We start from the raw sequence: 20740 nt of genomic DNA, 5'->3' as shown, positions 1-20740 counted from the left end.
ACAAAACACACAAGCTTTATAATGTTCTAAAAAAATCAGCAACAATATTTCCTCGGGGGAGAAAAAAATTTCCATGAATTATTCAGAGCCAGAGAGGTTACTCAGCAATAATTCTGATTTACTAGACTTAAAACTCACTGATTGCTAATTGAATAAGATAGTCATTGACCTTTGGTGTAATAACAGGAGATAATTACCTTATGTTCATGCCATAACAGAGTAATTTGCAATAATGCAGCCTGTGCTGGAACACATTTATTACTGACAATAGCTTTCAGATTTCTATTCTTATCTGCAGGTGTGTGCATACCAGATATTGCTGTAGGTTTTACCCAGCTAAAGGGCAAATGTTAGCAGTTATTAATTCAGGGAAGTTTTGATCATTATAACTGAGGTCAAACTGGAGAATGTTCAGAATGGAGGACTGTTGTCCTTTGTTCTGAACAAGTCAAAGCAAATTTGGATATACTATTAATAGATTTATCAAGGCACTTGAAATTATTATGACAGGTTTTCTTCTAATTTCAGGAACTATTGTAATATTGACATACATCCTCAGTATCGTAACCTCTTTCAGCTTGAAGCAGTCAAACTCTTCCTCACTGGGAAAGAGCCACTTCTGCAGTGTAAGTAAAAGTTAGTAATGCCACTTTTGCTCCAGTATGGTGCGTGACTACAAAATGAGAAGGACAAAAAAAGAATGGCTTTAATTTTGCATCCATAGGTGACAAAGAATTAATCCAGGAAGTACTTTTTGATGCTGTAGTCACAGCACCACTGGAAGCTTACTGGACCAGCTTGGCTCTGAACAGATCTGAGTAAGTGTTTAATTAATGGGATTTGTATAGATAGCAGTTGAGGCTGGCATTGACATGATGGGCCAAGGGGCATGTTTCTATGCTGTATAATTCTATGACTATCTTTTTTGTGCAAAAAAAGCAATCAGAATAAGAACTCATAAGTTGTTCAATTATTGCATTAGCTATTATTTAAGGTTTGTCCCTCCTTCAATTCTATTAAAAGACCATAAGACATAGGACTAGAATTAGGCCATTTGGCCCATTGAGTCTGCACCACCATTCCATCATAGCTGATATATTATTCTTCTCAACCCCATTCTCCTGGCTCTTCTCTTTAACCTTTGATGCCCTTACTACCTCTAGTTTAAATGTTCCCAATGACGTGGCCGCCACAGCTGTCTATGGCAATGGATTCCACAGATTCATCACATTCTGGTTCAAGAAAGTCCTCTTTATCTCGGCTCTAAAGGGATGCCCTTGTACTCTGAGGCTGTGACCTCTGCTCCTAGACTGTTCCACAATAGGAAACATCCCCTCCATGTCTATTCTTTCAATATTCGATAGGTTTCAATGAGATCTCCCCTCATTCTTCTAGTGGGTTCAGGCCCAGAGCCATCAAATGCAAATACATTAACCCTTTCTTTCCCGGGATCATTCTCATGAACCTCCTCTGGAGCCTCTCCAATGCCAGCATGTCCTTTCTTAGATAAGGGGCCCACAGCTGCTCACAATGCTCCAAGTGTGGTCTGACTAATGCCTTATAAACCCTCAGCATTGCATCCTTGCTTTAATACTCCAGTCTTTTCAAAATGAGTGTTCGCATTGCATTGGCCTTCCTTACCATTGAGTCAACCTGCAAGTTGACCTTCAGGGAACCCTGCATGAGAACTGTTGTTTATTCCAAGCATTCAGCGTCTAATCTGGTCGGCACATAGTTGATGCTTTGTTCATTTCTGATGACATTTCCAGACCAAATGGTTGATTGCTCCACCTGGAACAGATTGGGAATGACCCAACTCCTTCTGCCCTATAAGACGGATAGTTGTAAATGATTGTGATAAAACCTGAATGCAGATATTTTTAAAATGACCTCTATTAATCAGTATTTAATTTCCAGCAAGGCTATTGCTTTGAAATTGGATTCAATTCATTTTAGATAGACCGAATGTGTGCTAAAGTAAAGTTAAATGTCATCTACAGAGAAAGCCCCACATAATTAGGAAGTGTTTGTGCAATTTCCATGCTTTAAGAGATGTTAAATCCCAGCCTGAGCATGTAGGCTGGCAGCAGTAATACTACTTATGCAATGATAGTAGTTGAATTACTTCACAAAAGGGATGTCTTCATGACAGACTCAAAGGCAAAGGGTTTGGTAGAGAGAAGGAAAGAGGAGGTTAAAAAGGGTTGGGAAATCAACAGGGGAGAATGGGGATTGGCGAAGGTTTTACCAGTGCACGGAGACACGGGGGAATGGAGCTTTAGGGTAAGCAGTCATATTGTGCTGGGGATTGTGGAGTTGAGCATCAGGGAGTTTGTGGCAAATGCCCCAGAAGAGTAGGGTGGGCTGAAGCTGCAATTGAATCTGTGTGCCACAGGGGAAAGATGTTTTTATTATAATAAAATTCAGAAGAAATAATGAGCAACTTATTAACAATAAAATGGGTTTTCCTTTAAAATACACAGGAAAAACAAACAGCAGGAAAAAATAGCCCATTTCAAAGTCAACTAACCTTTGTGTAAAAATGCTCTTACATAAAGTCCAGATTGCCATTTAAGCATATGTTTTTTGCAAAAAATCCCATATTATATGATCTCCAGAGATATTTTAATTATTCCCATGTCAAAATATAATAAGCTCTCATTCAGGGGCTTAATATTTTTTCTTGGACCCATGACACAGTAGCATAAGTATGCTGAACTTTGCTTCCCGAATTTCATCCAGGACTTTGTACATTTTAGTTTATACAGTGTTATCTTCTTCCCTTTTCCTTTATGTCTTTTCTATATATCTTGTCTTCTAATATTGCTAGTTATGTTATCGGTACCTAAAAAGTGACAAAGTTCCATACTTGCAGCTGAGGTATACTTTCCATTTCGGGTGTGTTGATTGTTCTGTTCCATGTCTGCGTATCACGTTGAATATTTTCTTCCAGAAACGCTGATAAAGGAGTTGAAGTTTCTTTCTTGGGAACTCGTACAGGCCTCAGCCGTATCAATCTGTTTGTTGGACCAGAACAACGTACAGATAAGTAGGCTTCATTGTCAATTTTATATAATGTATTTAACAACAAAAAAAATTACCAGACATTTGCGCTATTCCTTATAAAAAAAACTATAATGCTCCATAGTTTTCATTAAGTAAAGTAGCTGATGATTTAATTATAAAAGATTTATTATTCAATGGAAGTGTTATAACACATTCATAATGGTAATTGTGATATCTTTCAGTAATCTGTATCCAGCGAAGGAACTTGACTGTTAAAAACTCATAATTATAACCATGAATTAAATGAAAAATACTTACAGATGATGTCAGGATTAGTTTCCAGGGTTTCATAACAATAAAAACATGGAAACTAATTCTGAAATCATCTGAAAATATTTTTCATTGCAGTTTATTTGGGCTTATCTTTGTTGGCTTTTCTCCAAACGTTATCATTTAAATACACCAGCTTTCATCATGAAGCTAAATGATTCAATCATTTGAAATCATAATAAAATGGCTTTGAAAATATTTCTAATTATCACATGTAAGAATTATAAATATCTTATGAAAGTCATGATAGAAGCCTGGTTTGTAATGGAGTAAAACATCTTGCAATGAGTGGTCTGAGCTTTTCCCTCTCCTTTTACTTCCAATTATTTTTGCACCACAAGCTACTGGAAAATTATTATCTCCCCTGACCGTGGTTTGAGAAATAAATCAAATATACAAAGCAAACTCCATACCGAGGCAATCATTTTTTAGCTATCAATCTGACATTACTTTTGTCCCAGCTTGCTAAGCCAGTATCCCTAAAGGGTAAGCATAGCTGCTCTGTATTTAAAGTAATAGGATATGTAGCCTGAAACCTCAAATATAATGCAAGTTTTGGGTGGATAAAGGCGAGTGGAATTGCATTGTGGGAATGAAGGTGTGAGCCAGATTAAAGAGACCAATGAGCCTATTAATCTTGAATGCTGAGGTTAACAAGCCAAACAGTGACAAAAGTTCTGCCGCCTACAAACTGACATCCTAAGCATCACAAAGGATATATGTAAAGCAAACTTGTAAAGAGTTTTGTTAAGTTTTAAATGCACTTCTAAATTGAGGGGTGAACTTGGCCCAAGATAGCGATGATCCCTTTCTTTCCACTTAGTCTGCCTGACCCCTGAGTTAACTCCAGCAGCTTACTTGTGCTCCAGAACCCAACATATGCCGTCTTTCGTATCTCCAAAGTTTAAAGGAGATTTGTGAGATAAAATGATTGGCAGATGCCGAGAATGCAAAGCAGGGTAGGTAATGGAGCAGATGTGATAGCAATGTTTAAGAAGCATTTAGAGAGACACATTGCTAATAGAGGTGTGTAGACAGATGGGACTAAGTTAGACTGGCATCATGGTTGGCTCATGATTGGCCTAAGGTCCTGTACCTTTGTTGCATGGTTGTATCTTCTATATTCTAGATGCTAGAAAGTTGGACTCTATAGGTTTGCATCAAAGTTCATGTAGATCAACATATGAATAAATTTGATAGGCAATCCATTCCAGTATTTCTATTGATGAAGCTGTTGTGAACAATGCCATGTGGAGCCAGTGCTAACATTCCATATTCTCCAGTAAGTTCCTGTTCCACATTCAGAGCCTTCAAAGAGTTATTCAACTATGATTTCAAGTGCAAGGTGGACGTGTAATTGATGCTACATTTTCCACACTGCTATTGAGCTTGAACCTGAGCTTGAACTCTAGTATATCATGGAAAGTGGCATCCCTGCAGATTGCAAAGGATTTCCATCACCTACAATGGCAGGAATGGAGATCTGTCAATTTAGTTTGAAACAAATCCTTCATAAACCACCTTAGACGAAACATCTAGCACTTCAGTATATAGCTTTGAAGAAATGCAGATACATCCCTACACCAAATTCCAGAACTTCACAAATACTTCTTATATTTAGTAATGGGCAATTTATGTTCAATTGTGACAGGATAAAATGGAAATGACTAACTACTTTAAATGTCGCAGGAAAATGCAGTAGAGTTGGATTGAATCACTATCATCATTATGCGTCGTATTGTATCACATGGACAATCACGGTCTGTGACTATGATTGTTCTTGGCAATTTTTTCTACAGAAGAGATTTACCATTGCCTTTTTTTTTGGGCAGTGTCTTTAGAAGATGGGTGACCCCAGCCATTATCAATACTCTTCAGAGACTGTCTGCCTGGCGTCAGTGGTCGCATAACCAGCACTTGTGATCTGCACCGGCTGCTCATACGACCATCCACCACCTGCCCCCATGGCTTCATGTGACCCTGATCAGGGGTACTAAGCAGGTGCTACACCTTGCCCAGTGTGACCTGCAGGCTAGCGGAGGGAAGCAGAGGGAAGGAGTGCCTTATACCTCCTTTGGTGGAGACATATCTCTAACCCACCCCCCCAGGTCCTGAATGACAGTCCTAAAATAAAGTATAAGGCAACTTCTATAATTTCCTGACTATTCTACCGAGTTAGGAAAGAGAATCTGACTGCTGTGGAATCAGCAATACTGATTAATGCCAGTACTATTGGCCTCTAGCCACAACATCGTGCTGGTATTTAATCCTCAGCTCATCCCAGGTTTTTCTTACCTGGAAACAGATTAGGTGCTGGTTGTGTCCATGGGAACCTGCAGGTCAAAGGTAGGTTAATTCAGCCTGTTGGACCACACTAATAGTGTATCAACAACCTGTACAACCATGCTGGTGGCAAGCTTTCAGGAAATTACAGCATTCATGAATTGTGCCTTGCAGCACTTGTCTAGAATGTTACCTCTGATCCATATTGCCACTTAGCAAAAAATACCAATTATAATAACCCATTCTGTTTAAAATTAGTGGTGAGATTAACTTTGCCAAATAACCATGTATCCAAGTATCCTATTACTCAGTCTGCTAGAGGTTGAAACTAACAGCAAGACATGCTCTGATTTTTCCTCCAATTGATCTTTCTTATTCAGTTTTAAGAGAATTTGTAACTGGTGACAAATTATACACACGCAGTGCTGAGCTTTTGTCTGGGTATGCTAATTATTTGTTCAGTAAACTTGTTCAAGGGAAGAAAAGGAGAAGAAAAACTCTGATCTCATATCCACTGCCTTGTGGCTATACCCAATCATGAGGAAGGCTTTGGAAGTAAACCCTGAGGGAAAAATCTGGAGCTGTAGTCCCTAAAACAGTCCTACATTGAGTACAACACTGACTGGCAACTCCTGAGACACTGCTGGTACCAAACTGTATCAGTCTCTACCATTCCTTTGGGTTCATCAGATGTGTGGAGAGGGGAGTTTGCTACATGAACACTATTAAGAAATTTAATGTTGACATCCTTCAAGACATCAGCCATGTACAGAATTTCCAACAAAATCTTCAAGAACAACAGCTTCAACAAATCCCACCATCTGTAGAAGAACACTGGAATCAATTGAAGAATGCTATCATCACCTCCTGCAAAGTAACAATTGGGTTGAAGATGAAAAAACATCAGGATTGGTTCGATGATAACGACAAACTACTCCAACAACTCAACGACGAAAAGGGAAAAGCTTTCATTACCTTACAAAATGACCAACAATCGGCTACCAAAAAGAAATGCTATCAGGAATGCAAGGCTGCAGTCCAGAAGAGCACTTGAAACCTGAAAAACCAATGGTGGAGGAAGAAAGCTCAGGAAATCCAACAACTAGCAGACGCCAACAACACTTGAGGCTTTTTCAACGCAACTAAAGCTATTTTTTGGCCCATCCACTCACAGTCAAGCCCCTCTCAAAACCAAAGATGGTTCAACCATCCTGAAGAGCAATGCTGACATCAATTCTAGATGGAGGGAGCACTTTGATGATCTTCTAAATCAAACCATCTCATTTGACAGGAATGTGATTAACAAAGTTCCAAAACAGCCCGTTGACGACTCCCTAAGCAAACTACCAACACTTGAAGAAGTCAAGGAAGCCATCAAACCCCTGAAAAACAACAAGGCCGCTGGACTCGATGGAATACCAGCCGAGGTCTACAAAATTGGAGGTAACCCACTTCATTATCAACTGCATCAATTTCTCATCAAGATCTGGATAAATGAAGATGTACCAGCAGACTTTAGAGACTCAGCAATCGTTGCCATCTACAAAAGGAAAGGCGATTGATCCGAATGCGGAAACTATTGTGGAATTTCCCTGTTAGCAACAGCAGGAAAGATCCTCACCCACATCATGAACAACTGCTCAAGCCTTTAACTGAGAAGATCCTTCCGGAAACACAAGCCGGTTTTAGACCATCACGTGGAGCAATCAACATGATCTTCACAATGCGACAACTACAAGAAAAATGTTGTGAACAACTTCAACCTTTGTACATGGCATTCGTTGGCCTCACCAAAGCCTTTGACTTGGTATCAAGGGAACTCCTATAGGATGTCCTATCCACCTATGGATGCCCTGAAAAGTACATTCGAATCCTGAGTTGACTCCACGATGGCATGCTTGCCACAGTCATGGTCAGCAACAGTAACTGTGAGCCTTTTCAAGTTAGACCAGGAGTAAAACAGGGATGTGTGATTGCCCCAACTTTGTTCACCATCTTCATTGCGACAACCATCCACATTATTAAGGACGACCTACCCCCAGGAATCGAAATTGTCTACAGAACAGTTGGCAGACTTTTCAATCTTGCCTGTCTCAAGTCCAAAACGAAGACATCCATGAGTTCCCTCATCGAGTTCCAATACGCAGATGACAACAGTGTTGCAGCTCTTTCAGAAAACCACCTACAACAGATTCTGACTGCCTTCAACCATGCATACACGAAACTTGGACTTACCATCAATTCCAAGAAGACTCAGATCATCTACACCAACTGAAACAAATCGGATAGAACCATCAATTCAACTTGGCGAAATAACCCTGGAAAACATGGACCACTTTCCGTATCTTGGAAGTCACCTCTCCTCCAGTGTCGACCTTAATGAAGAGATCCAACATCATCTTAAATGTGCTGGAACAGCTTTTGGACGTCTCCGAACAAGAGTCTTTCATGATCGTGACATCCAAATAGACACCAAAATGTTAGTGTACAAAGCAGTGATAATCCCAACGCTCCTGTATGCTTCAGAAACCTGGACAACATACCGACGACATCTGAAGGCACTTGAAAAGTTCCATCAACACTGTCTTCGAAACATCTTAATTATCAGCTGGGAAGATAGAAGAACCAACGTCAGCGTGCTAAATGAAGCAAAAACAAGAAGCATTGAAGCCTACATCATCAAGAACCAACTAAGATGGAGCAGTCATGTTGTTCGGATGAAAGACGAATGTCTACCAAAACAAATCTTCTACTCCCAGCTTAAAGAAGGCAAACGTAAAAGAGGCGGACAACAGAAGAGATTCAAATACGTCTCAAAAGCCAACATGAAGAAATGTAACATCGACATCAACAATTGGGAAACCAATGCCAAGGACAGGAAACTCTGGTAAGCCATCATCTGAGAAGGAACGACAACTTTCGAAGCTAACAGATGTGCAGAATTAGAAGAAAAGAGAAGAAAATGGAGAGAGGTAGCAACAACCAAAACCCGATCTGCCATCTGGAACTACCTGTCCTGAATGCAGAAGAACTTTCAAAGCCAAGATTGGACTCATAAACCACTTGAGAGCCCATAAGTAGATCAACAGAATGAAGACCATCATCCTCGACCTCGAGGGATAGCCACGACATGGGCAACAACTTGCACTCCATATTGTACTGCCCAGACTTGCATATCTGGACAGCTACGATACAACATCCGTCATCAAGCTGACTGACGGAAGCCTCTCTCAAGCTCGTTCAGTATGACAGCTAGAGTTTGGGAGCTACGGTGGTCTAATAGTAGCATTTCTACAAATTCCAGCTCATTGCTATGTAAACAGAGTGATTTTAACCTCATGAGAGCTGGGATTTGTATCAAAATAATTGCTTTATTTTTATTCATTTTCAATGCAAGGAATTATTTCCTCCTTTCAGTCAGTGTGAAAGTGTCCTGTATAGTTCCCAGCCCTCCACACCTGAAGCCTCAATAATTGAATTTCCATAAAGTGGATGTGCACTCAGGTAGCTTCTGTTAACCCCAATTATGTTAATAAACTGCCTAATTAAATTGAATGGGAAGTTGTAGAAACTAGCTGTACTATATTTCGAAAACAAGGAAGTGATTACCACCTGGAAATAGATTTTTTTTTAGAATGGACGATCAAGTACAAGGATCTTTTAAATCTTTTTAATAGGTTCTCCAAAGCTGCCTTTTTCTTCTGAGTGCAGGCATAGTAGTATGCTGTCTTTTGATCTCCCCTGACTCTACTTACTTCATTCAGTGACCTGACTGAGTTCCATTTCTACATTAATTTTGGTATATTAATCAGAGTACACACATCTCTGCACTTTGTAAGTGCAGCCAGTTTATTTGTACTTTAAAACTTAACATATGAATTGTGTCTTTTAATCTCATTTTATAATACATCTACATAGCTAACAACATCAAAGGGCATCAGAAGAATTCAGACCACAAATGGAATCATTAAAGTTAATGTGCAAAATACAGCTCTTAAGATTCAATATGTTTAAACACTTGAGTAAAACAGCCTATTTGAACTATCTTTTTATTCTTATGATTCTGATTCTGAACTAGCTTAAACTGGTGACATTCAGCTTTCTGTATACAGGGGATTAAATGAAGATATTTATTTCCTACAATGTGAAGGTCCACTGCACAAAATTATCTTCTACTCAGCGTGAAGTCTTGTTCAGAAAATCCACATCAAGGGTGAATGTGGTAAAGGGAAAGAGGCAAGAAACAATTTGACAAGAATTTGTCTTCCAATGGCGGCTTTAAAGCACACTACCTACACAGTGTTCCCTTGAATCCAGACATCAGACAAGCAGAAAATGTTGGAAACACTCAGCAGGTCAGGTTACAGTCCAGACATCACTCTCAATAATGGACATAAAACATAAAACTTGGTATTCTTCTTTGGTGTGCATCTATCGAAATTTGTAAACTTACACATTTCTATAGATGTATGGTGGAGAGTATACTGGTTGCATCAAAACCTGTTATGGAGCCTCCAATGCGCAAGTTTGCAAAGGATTGCAAAGAGTTGTGAACTCAAACAACTCCATCATGGGCATGGCCCTTCCCCACTATCGAGGACATCTTCAAAAAGTGGTACCTCAAGAACGTGGCATCCATTAACAAAGGACCTTCACTATCTAGGACATGCCTTCTTCTCTTTATCACCATCAGGGAGGAGGGACTGAAGCCTGAAGACCCACATGATTCAGTAACAGCTTCTTTCCCTCCACCAGCAGATTTCTGAATGGTCCATGAACATGACTTATTACCACTCTTTTCACTATTTATTTTGTGATTTATAGACAATTTTATGACTGCACTCTACTGCTGCTGCAAAACAACAAGCTTCACATCATATAAGTCAATCGTGATAAATCGAATTCGGATATAAGAAACCACATAAGGAAACAATTGAAAAACTCTTGAGTTCCTGTAAACTTCATGTTTTAATTAGCATTTAATCTGTGGGAAAACTCATACTACAATGAACCCTGTATCTGTTGAAATTCACAATAAATATTCTGGGAAAATTTTGTTTACATTCATGTGTTGAGTTAGGTGATTTCAAGAATTGTAACTGATTAAGTTAGGAAATGAATGAGAGACATATTATGGTTCAATTATTCCTTGTGCTTGAAAGGTTAAGCTTGAGGGTCATCTGATACCAGATTATTGTTGAAGAGATTTTCAATTACAAGGGCAATGTGCAAACTGTGATTCTGAAATAAGTAATTAAATGAAAATTAATCAGAAGGGAACATGGGATTTTGATAGCAACAGGAAGGGATGTGTGATAGCTCAAGGTGACGATGGGGAGGTTGTTGCAATCACATTTTTATGGTTGCCTCAAATGGTAATTGACTTCATATATGCACACAGAGAGGGATTAACGTCCACTTCAAATGATGACCCTGGATGCTTTTTTTTAACTTTGATTTATATGGTGGGAAGTATAATTTCAATTCTGTTGGTGCATTTTGTATGCTGCCACAATGAATGATTTCCCACGTTAAGTAAATGTTGGTCCTTCCACTAGTGATCTGAGTACTGTGAGCAAGGGTCTGGAACTCTGCAATGATATTTATGTTTATTAATGAGGAGCTAAGGTAACTGTTGAAGAGCTGCCCTTTGCATATAATGATAAACGGAATCTAATTCACCTTTCACCTGAAAGTAAAATATACCATTTCACAGGTACAAGAGCACTGATGCTGTCTAATGCTTTTCTCTCAGCCTGGAGGTAGTAATTCTTTTGCATGGTCGCCATGCAGAAATCTGACAGGAGGAGCACACAGTGTTGTTCCACAGGCAATGTCCGTGCCTAATGCATCCTTCAGTCACCCAATATCAATAAATTCCAAACCCTCTTCGGTAACAATATGGGGATGAAACAATTTCAGGTGATTCGTAATCTTACCCTTGATTATCTGCTTAGGGGCAGGGTGGAGATACGTCTCTACTGAAGGAGGTGCAAGGCACCCCTTCCCTCTGTTAGTCTGCAGGTCACCCTTAGGCAAGGTGTAGCACCTGCTTAGCACCCCCCCCCCCCCACGATCAGGGTAATGTGAAGCCATGGGAGCAGGTGGCAGATGGTCCTGTGAGCAGCTGGTACATTTCACAAGTCCTGGTTATGCCACCACCGACACCAGGCAGACAATCTCTGACGAGTATTGATAATGGCTGAAGTCACACCTCTTGTAAAGATACTGCCCAGAAGAAGGCAATGGCAAACTACATCTGTAGAAGAATTTCCCAAGAATAATCGTGGTCATGGAAACACCATGATCTCCCTTATAACAAACAAATGATTATCTGGTCTTTTTGTGTAGAAATTGGCTCCCAAATTTCCCTACATAACAGTACTAACAAAAATTTTAAATTCTGCAGATGCTGGAAATCTGAAATAAAGTAAAATAAAATTGCTAGAAATATTCAGAAGGTCAGTCAGCACCCATAGAAATGAAAACCATTGATATATCAAGTCCAGAACCCTTCTTTAGAAATGGGAAAGACAGAAAAAAAGATATGTTAGTTGCCAGTAACAAAATAGAAGGGGGCAGGGATGGGAGAAACGGAGGAAATATCTCTGATAGGGTAGGACTAAATGAGTAAATGTAGCAGTAACAGCAGTAATTAGGATTAGATTATGCTTCTTTATCTGTATAATGTGTCGATAATAGCAAAGCTGTAAGGCATGCCAAGTAGGCATAGGAAAAGAAAAAAAAACTGAACCAAAATGACGATACACAGAGGTAAACACAAAATACTTTGCCGATGCTGGGGTCAAAGCACACTCACAACACACTGGAGGAAATCAGCAGGTCAGGCAGCATCCGTGGAAAAGATCAGTCGACGTTTCAGGCCGGAACCCTTCGCCAGGACTGTAGAAGGAAGGGGCAGAGGCCCTATAAAGAAGGTAGGGGGAGGGTGGGAAGGAGAAGGCTGGAAGGATCCAGGTGAAAAACCAGTAAGGGGAAAGATAAAGGGGTGGGGAGGGGAAGCAGGGAGGTGATAGACAGGAAAGGTGAAGAAGGAATAGGGGAAAACACAATGGGTAGTAGAAGGAGGCGGAACCATGAGGGAGGTGATAGGCAGCCAGGGGAGGGGGCAGGGTGACATAGAGATAGGGGAAGGGAGGGGGAGGTAATTACCGGAAGTTGCAGAATTCTATGTTCATACCAAGGGGCTGGAGACTACTTAGACGGTATATGAGGTGTTGCTCCTCCAACCTGAGTTTAGCCTCATCATGGCAGTAGAGGAGGCCATGTATGGACATATCTGAACGGGAGTGGGAAGCAGAGTTGAAGTGGGTGGCTACTGGGAGATCCTGTCTGTTTTGGCGGATGGAGCGGAGATGCTTGATGAAGTGGTCCCCCAATCTGCGTCGGATTTCACCGATGTAGAGGAGGCCACACCGGGAGCATCGGATGCAATAGATGACCCCCCACAGACTCACAAGTGAAGTGTTGCCTCACTTGGAAGGACTGTTTGGGGCCCTGAATGGTGACAAGAGAGGAGATGTAGGGACAGGTGTAGCACGTGCGCTTACAGGGATAAGTGCCAAGTGGGAGATCCGTGGGGAGGGCCATGTGGAACAGGAAGTCGTGGAGGGGCCAATCCCTGCGGAAAGTGGAAAGGGGTGGAGAGGGAAAGATGTGCTTACTGGTGGGGTCCTGTTGAAGGTGGCGGAAGTTGCGGAGGATAATGTGCTGGATTCGGAGGCTGGTGGGGTGGTAGATGAGGACAAGGGGAACCCTGTCCCTGTTGTGGTGGCGGGAGGATGGGGTGAGAGCCAAAGTGCGGGAAATGGAGGAGATGCAGGTGAGGGCATCACTGATGACAGCAGAAGGGAAACCACGATCCTTAAAGAAAGAGGACATTTGAGATGTCCTGGAACGGAAAACCTCATCCTCGGAGCAGATGCAGCGGAGACGGAGGAACTGGGAATAGGGAATAGCATTTTTGCATGTGGCGGGGTGGGAAGAGGTATAGTTGAGGTAGATATGAGAGTCAGTGGGCTTGTAGAAGATGTCCGTGGGCAGTCTGTCTCCAGAGATGGAGACCGAGAGATCGAGAAAGGGGAGAGAAGTGTCCGAGATAGACCAAGTGAATTTGAGGGCTGGGTGGAAGTTAGAAGTAAAGTCGATGAAATTGACGAGCTCAGCGTGGGTGCAGGAAGCAGCACCAATGTAGTTGTCAATGTACCGAAGGAAAAGTTGGGGAGCAGCACCAGAATAGGTTTGGAGCACAGACTGTTCCACATAACCAACGAAGAGGCAGGCATAGCTAGGGCCCATGCGAGTTCCCATAGCTACACCCTTAGTCTGAAGAAAGTGGGAAGAGCCAAAAGAGAAGTTATTGAGTGTGAGAAACAGTTCCGCCAACCGGAGGAGGGTAGTAGTTGTGGGGAACTGGTGAGGTCTATGATCCAGAAAGTAGCAGAGGGCTTTGAGGCCTTCTTGATGGGGAATGGAGGTGTATAGGGATTGGACATCCATAGGGAAAATGAAGCAGTTGGGACCGGGGAACTGGAAGTTATTGAAGAGGTGGAGAGCATGGGATGTATCCTGGATGTAAGTGGGGAGGGACTGAACTATGGGTGACAAAATGGAGTCCAGGTAGGCATATACAAGTTCAGTGGGACAGGAGCAGGCAGAAACTGTGGGTCTACTGGGACAGTCAGGCTTGTAGATCTTGGGAAGGAGGTAAAACCGAGCGGTACGGGGTGTGGGAATTATGAGTTTAGTGACTGAGGATGGATGGTCTCCGGAGTTGATACGGACAGTGATGGTGCGGGAGACAATGGTTTGATGTTTTTTGGTGGGGTCCTGTTCCAGGGGTAAGTAAGAGGTGGTGTCAGAGAGTTGCCGTTTGGTCTCAGTGAGTTAGAGGTCCGTCTGCCAGACTACTACAGCACCGGACTACACAGAGGTAGACAGTTCAATATTGATTCCTTAAGGTTAGGATGCGTCCAGGCATAAAAAGACTTGTTGTTCCTCAAGAAGGGGAGTGAGCTGATAAATTAAAGTGGCAGACAATAGGAAGTTCATGGCCACTGTTCCATCGGCAGCACAATGATCACACAATCTGCATTTGGTTTCTCCAGTGTAGAAGAGACCACATTGTGAATACTGTTTGCAATAGACCGAACTGGAAGAATTGTTTCAAGAGAAAGACTGTTCGGGTCTCTAAATGATGAACGGGCTAGCACCATGAGTCTTTACTTCTTTTTGTTTTCCAGCATTCAAATTAAACTGTCAACCAAAACTAAAATTAAGAAATAAACTGGCTCCAATTTCTATTTTTAAATTTATCTCTACTTACAGTGCTTGTAATACATTTTAATGCACATTATGTTTTGGTTGCTGTAAGTACTATTGTACTCCGTGTTTTCCATTCAGAAAGATTAAACTTCTTCAAAGCACATCTCTTCTCAATTCCATGTAGTGATGTGAATAACAACAGTGTATCATATTGTATATGCGTCCATTAATTAGTATTATTTTTCCCAGGTAAATATGATCCAAGAAATAGAAACTTTAGGATCACTTGGCAGATAAGGCAACGTAAGAGTCATAAACAAAAGAAAATCTGCAGATGCTGGAAATCCAAGCAACACATGCAAAATGCTGGAGCAAATTACCAGGCCAGGCAGCATTTATGGAAAAAAGTACAGTCGATGTTTTGGGCTGAACCCTTCGGCAGTTCTGGAATAAGGTTGACTGTACAGACCTGCTGAGTTCCTCCAGCATTTTGTGTGTGTTGCTCGAACATTAGAGTCATACAGCTCAAGGACAGGCACTTTGGCCTATCTGGTCCCTGCTGACTGTGATGTCTGCCAAAGCTAGTCCCATTTGCCTATGCTTGACCTATAACCTTCTAAGCCTTTCCTAACCATGTACCTGTCTTTTAAAAGTTGACATTGTACTCACCTCAACCATTTTCTCTGACAGCTCATTCCATATATGGACCACCCTTTGTGTAAAAAAAAAAGTTTCCACTCAAGTTCCAATTAAATCTCTCCCATCTCACCTTATGCTGTTTAGTTCGTGAATTCTCCATCCTTTGGAAAAAGACTGCAGTCCCTGTGCATAGCCCTCACAATCTTATTCAATGATGGAGCAGTCACAAGTGGTCAAGTAGTTTGCTTCTGTTATATGCTTATCTAGGCCACATTGGGTAAGGACAACAGATTTTCTTCCATCTGTGGAAAGAGAAACAGAATTAGCATTTGAGGTTGAAGACCCTACATGGGAACTGAGGACTCCTAGGTCACCGAGCAACACATACAAAATGCTGGAGGAATTCAGCAGGCCAGGCCGCATCGATGGAAAAAAGTATAGTCAGCATTTTGGGCTGAAACTCTTTGGCAGGACTGGAGAAAAAAAAGCTGAGGAATAGATTGAACAAGTGAAGGGAGGGGAGAAAGAAACACCAGGTGATAGGTGAAACCTGGAGGGGGAGGGATGAGGTAAAGAGCAGGGAAGTTGATTGGTGAAAGAGACAGAAGGCCATGGAAGAAAGAAAAAGGAAGGAGGAGCATCAGACACAGGTGATGGGTGGGCAAGAAGATAAGGTGGGAGAGGGAAAAGGGGATGGGTTACGGTGAAGGGGGGGTATTACTGGAAGTTTGAGAAATAGATATTCATGCCATCAGGTTGGCGGCTACCCAAATGAAATATAAGGTGTTGTTCCTCCAACCTAAGTGTGGCCTCATCATGACAGTGGAGGAGGCCATGGATGGACATATCAGAATGGGAATGGGAAGCGGAATTAAAATGGGTGGCCACTGGGAGATCCCGCTTGTTCTGGAGGACGGAGCGTAGGTACTCGGTGAAGCGTTCTCCCAATCTATACTGGGTCTCACCGATATACAGGAGGCTGCATCAGGAGCACCGAACACAGTAAATGACCCCGACAGACTCATAGGTGACGTGCCACCTCACCTGGAAGGACTGTTTAGGGCCGTGAATGGTAGTGAGGGAGGAGGTATAGGGGCAGGTGGGAGATCATTGGGGAGGGACAAATAGATCAGGGAGTCGCATAGGGAGCGATCTCTGCAGAAAGCAGAAAATCGGGAAGGGGGAGAGGGTGGTGCTTGGTGGTGGGATCCCGTTGGAGTTGGTGGAAGTTTCGGAGAATTATGTGCTGAACACAGAGGCTAGTGGGGTGATAGATGAGGACGAGAGAACCCTATCCCTGGTAGGATGGCGGGAGGATAGCGTAAGAGCAGACGTGCACGAAATGGAAGAGATGCGGTTGAGGGCAGCGTTGATGGTGGAGGCAGGGAAGCCCCCTTCTTTGAAAAAGGAGCACATCTCCTTTGTTCTCAAATGAAAAGCCTCATCATGAGAGCAGATGCGGTAGAGACAGAAGAATGAGAGAAGGGTATGGTGTTTTTACAAGTAGCAGGGTGGGATGAGGTATAGTGCAGGTAGCTGTGAGAGTCCATGGGTTTGTAATAGACATCGGTGGATAAACTGTCTCTAGAGATAGAGACAGTGAGATCGAGAAAGGGGAGGAATCGGAAATGAGCCAGGTGAATTTGAGGGCAGGTTGGAAGTTGGATGAAGTTGACGAGTTCAACATGGGTGCAGGAAGCAGCACCAATGTAGTTGATGTAGCGTAGGAAAAGTGTGGGACGGTCACCAGTGTAAGCTTGGAACATAGACTGTTCCATGTAGCTGACAAACAGGAGGTATAGCTGGCACCCATGCGAGTGCCCATGGCTACAACTTTTGTTTGAAGGAAGTGGGAGGAGCCAAAAGAGAAATTATTTAGAGTGAGGACAAGTTCCACTGGGCAGGAGAGTATGGTGGTGGAGAGGAGTTCGTTACTCCTAGGTAACCGATCTGAAATTAACTAATTCACTTTCCACAGATGCTGCCTGACCTATTGAGTACAGCAATTTCTGTATTTGTTTGAGGTTTCCAGCATCATGTTTATTTTTTTAGTGCAATAGGTGGATTTGCAAAATACACTCAAGAAAATCAACATTTTTTTTGACATTCCAAGTGGAAACTTTGAATCATTGAATAGTGTGCTAATTTAAAAAAAATAAATGGTATCCGCAGTTTAAACACACCAATTTAATAGCTACACCTTTAATCAAAATCAAGGTCACTGAAGCAGTTTAATGCAATTAAAATGGAGAATGCAGTTTCAGATCACATTATTTGTAGATTGCAGATTGGCATTTTGTAAATGTGGAAGAAACTGTTTAAAGGTTCTATTAAAAAATTAGCAGTACTCAGTATGACTCCCTTGAATATTCTTGTGTTTAGTCTCAAACTGACATGTTTAACACTATCATTAGAAATGAGTTGCCAAGTGACATAGGCTGATTGTAAGTTGTACGACCCATTGAGAGTTGACTTTCATACCATTGTTGATAGCAATGACACCATTGTCTGACAGTGACATGCATGAACCAATTATCAGCAATGCTGTGATCAGGTGGTGTGGATAAAATTATTGATACTTACTATTTTTATGTGGATTTAAAATTAATGTCACGAGGAGAAATTTTGTCCTGTCATTGGAATTTAAAATTTGAGAGAGGTAAGTAGAGATACTTGTGCATTCTTGAATAACTTTCTTATCTGTTCTAAAATTAGCCGGTTTAGGGTATTACATTAGAACATAAGAACATAAGAAATAGGAGCAGGAGTAAGCCATCTGGCCCATCTGTTCCGCCATTCAATAAGATCATGGCTGATTTGGGCATGGACTGATCTCCACATAGAAACATAGAAACATAGAAAGCCTACAGCACAATACAGGCCCTTCGGCCCACAAAGCTGTGCCGAACTTGTCCCTACCTTAGAACTACTGAGGCTTTACCCATAGCCTTCTATTTTTCTAAGCTCCATGTATCCGTTCAGGAGTCTCTTAAAAGACCCTATGGTTTCAGGCTCCACCACCGCCGCCGGCAGCCCATTCCACGCACTCACAACTCTCTGCGTAAAAAACTTACCCCTGACATCTCCTCTGTACCTACTTCCAAGCACCTTAAAACTATGTCCTTTCATGTTAGCTATTTCAGCCCTGGGAAGAAGCCTCTGGCCATCCCCATGATCAATGCCTCTCATCATCTTATACACCTCATATCAGGTCACCTCTCATCCTACGTTGTGCCAAGGAGAAAAGGCCGAGTTCACTCAGCCTATTTTCATAAGGCATGCTCCCCAATCCAGGCAACATCCTTGTAAATCTCCTCTGCACCCTTTCTATGGTTTCCACATCCTTCCTGTAGTGAGATGACCAGAATTGAGCACAGTACTCCAAGTGGGGTCTGACCAGGGTCCTATATAGCTGCAACATTACCTCTCGGCTCTCAAACTCAGTCCCACAGTTGATGAATGCAAGTACACCGTATGCCTTCTTAACCACAGAGTCAACCTGCGCAGCAGCTTTGAGTGTCCTGTGGACTCGGACCCCAAGATTCCTCTGATCCTCCACACTGCCAAGAGTCTGACCATTAATACTATATTCTGCCATCATATTTGACCTACCAAAATGAATCACCTCACACTTATCTGGGTTGAACTCTATCTGCCACTTCTCAGCCCAGTTTTGCATCCTAACAATGCCTGCTGTAATATCTGACAGCCCTCCACACTATCCACAACACCTCCAACCTTTGTGTCATCAGAAAATTTACTAACCCATCCCTCCATTTCCTCATCCAGGTCATTTATAAAAATCGCGAAGAGTGGGGGGCCCAGAACAGATCCCTGAGGCACACCACTGGTCACTGACCTCCATGCAGAATATGACCCGTCTACAACCAGTCTTTGCCTTCTGTGGGCAAGCCAGTACTGGATCCACAAAGCAATGTCCCTTTGGATCCCAGGCCTCCTTACTTTCTCAATAAGCCTTTCATGGGGTACTTTATCAAATTCCTTGCTGAAATCCATGTACACTACATCTACGGCTCTACCTTCATCAATGTGTTTTGTCACATCCTCAAAGAATTCAATCAGGCTCATAAGGCACAGCCTGCCTTTGACAAAGCCATGCTGACTATTCCTAATCATATTATGCCTCTCCATATGTTCATAAATCCTGCCTTTCAGGATCTTCTCCGTCAACTTACCAACCATTGAAGTTTGACTCACTGTTCTATAATTTCCTGGGCTATCTCTACTCCCTTTCTTGAATAAGGGAACAGCATCTGCAACCCTCCAATCTTCCGGAACCTCTCTCATCCCTATTGATGATGCAAAGATCATTGCCAGAGGCTCAGCAATCTCCCACCTCACTTCCCACAGTATCCTGGGGTGTATCTCGTCCGGTCCTGGTGACTTATCCAACTTGATGCTTTCCAAAAGCTCCAGCACATCCTCTTTCTTAAAGTTTACATGCTCAAGCTTTTCAGTCTGCTTTAAGTCATCCCTACAATCACTGCAGTGAATATTGAAGCAAAGTATTCATTAAGTACCTCTGCTATCTCCTCTGGTTCCATATACACTTTTCTACTGTCACAGTTGATCGGTCCAATTATCTCATGTCTTATCTTCTTGCTCTTCACATACTTGTAGAATGCCTTGGGGTTTTCCTTAATCCTGCTCGCCAAGTGGAAACAACTTTCCTCCCTCTATCTTATCTATCCCTTTCATAATTTTATATGTTTCTACAAGATCTCTTATTCTTCTGAATTCCAGCGAGTACAGTCCCAGGTGACTCAATCTCTCCTCATAGTCTAACCCCCTCATCTCTGGAATCAACCTGGTGAACCTCGTCTGCACCACCTTCAAAGCCAGTATATCTTTCCTCACGAAAGAAGACCAGAGCTACACACAGTATTCCAGGTGCAGCCTCACCAGTACAGCTGTAGCATAGCCTCCCTGCTCATAAATTCAATCCCTCTAGCAACAAAGGCCAACAATAACTCCTAATTTAAAATTATGACCTTTATTCATAATTAGGTACTTTTCAATATCTTTAATAGTTATTTCAATTGGTTACCTAACATCCAATTGATTATTTCCCTGAAATTTTAAATGCTTAAGCTAGTCACAATATCACAATTTACATTTGTCTATATAAAAAAACGGCCAGTGGAAAGCGGCCAGTGAGTGAGTGGGCCAGTGAAGG

General features: G+C 42.0%; 1 protein-coding gene across 8 annotated transcripts in view; it reads left to right on the top strand.

Annotated features, from left to right (window-relative positions):
- Positions 1 to 20740, top strand: part of cacna2d3a (calcium channel, voltage-dependent, alpha 2/delta subunit 3a) — an 892602-nt gene that overhangs the window by 673212 nt on the left and 198650 nt on the right. For all 8 annotated transcript variants that reach the window (XR_010020451.1, XM_063068081.1, XM_063068079.1 and 5 more), the window contains 3 exons: positions 529 to 626; positions 725 to 818; positions 2954 to 3049. Coding sequence is in view for 7 of the 8 variants with exons in the window: in XM_063068081.1 (XP_062924151.1) it covers positions 529 to 626; positions 725 to 818; positions 2954 to 3049 (288 nt within the window). In the remaining variant the exon portion in view is untranslated. The remainder of the gene's footprint in view (positions 1 to 528; positions 627 to 724; positions 819 to 2953; positions 3050 to 20740) is intronic.

This window comes from Mobula hypostoma, chromosome 15, assembly GCF_963921235.1.
Source record: "Mobula hypostoma chromosome 15, sMobHyp1.1, whole genome shotgun sequence".
Lineage (NCBI taxonomy): Eukaryota > Metazoa > Chordata > Chondrichthyes > Myliobatiformes > Myliobatidae > Mobula > Mobula hypostoma.
This window is presented reverse-complemented; position numbering and strand designations above follow the sequence as displayed.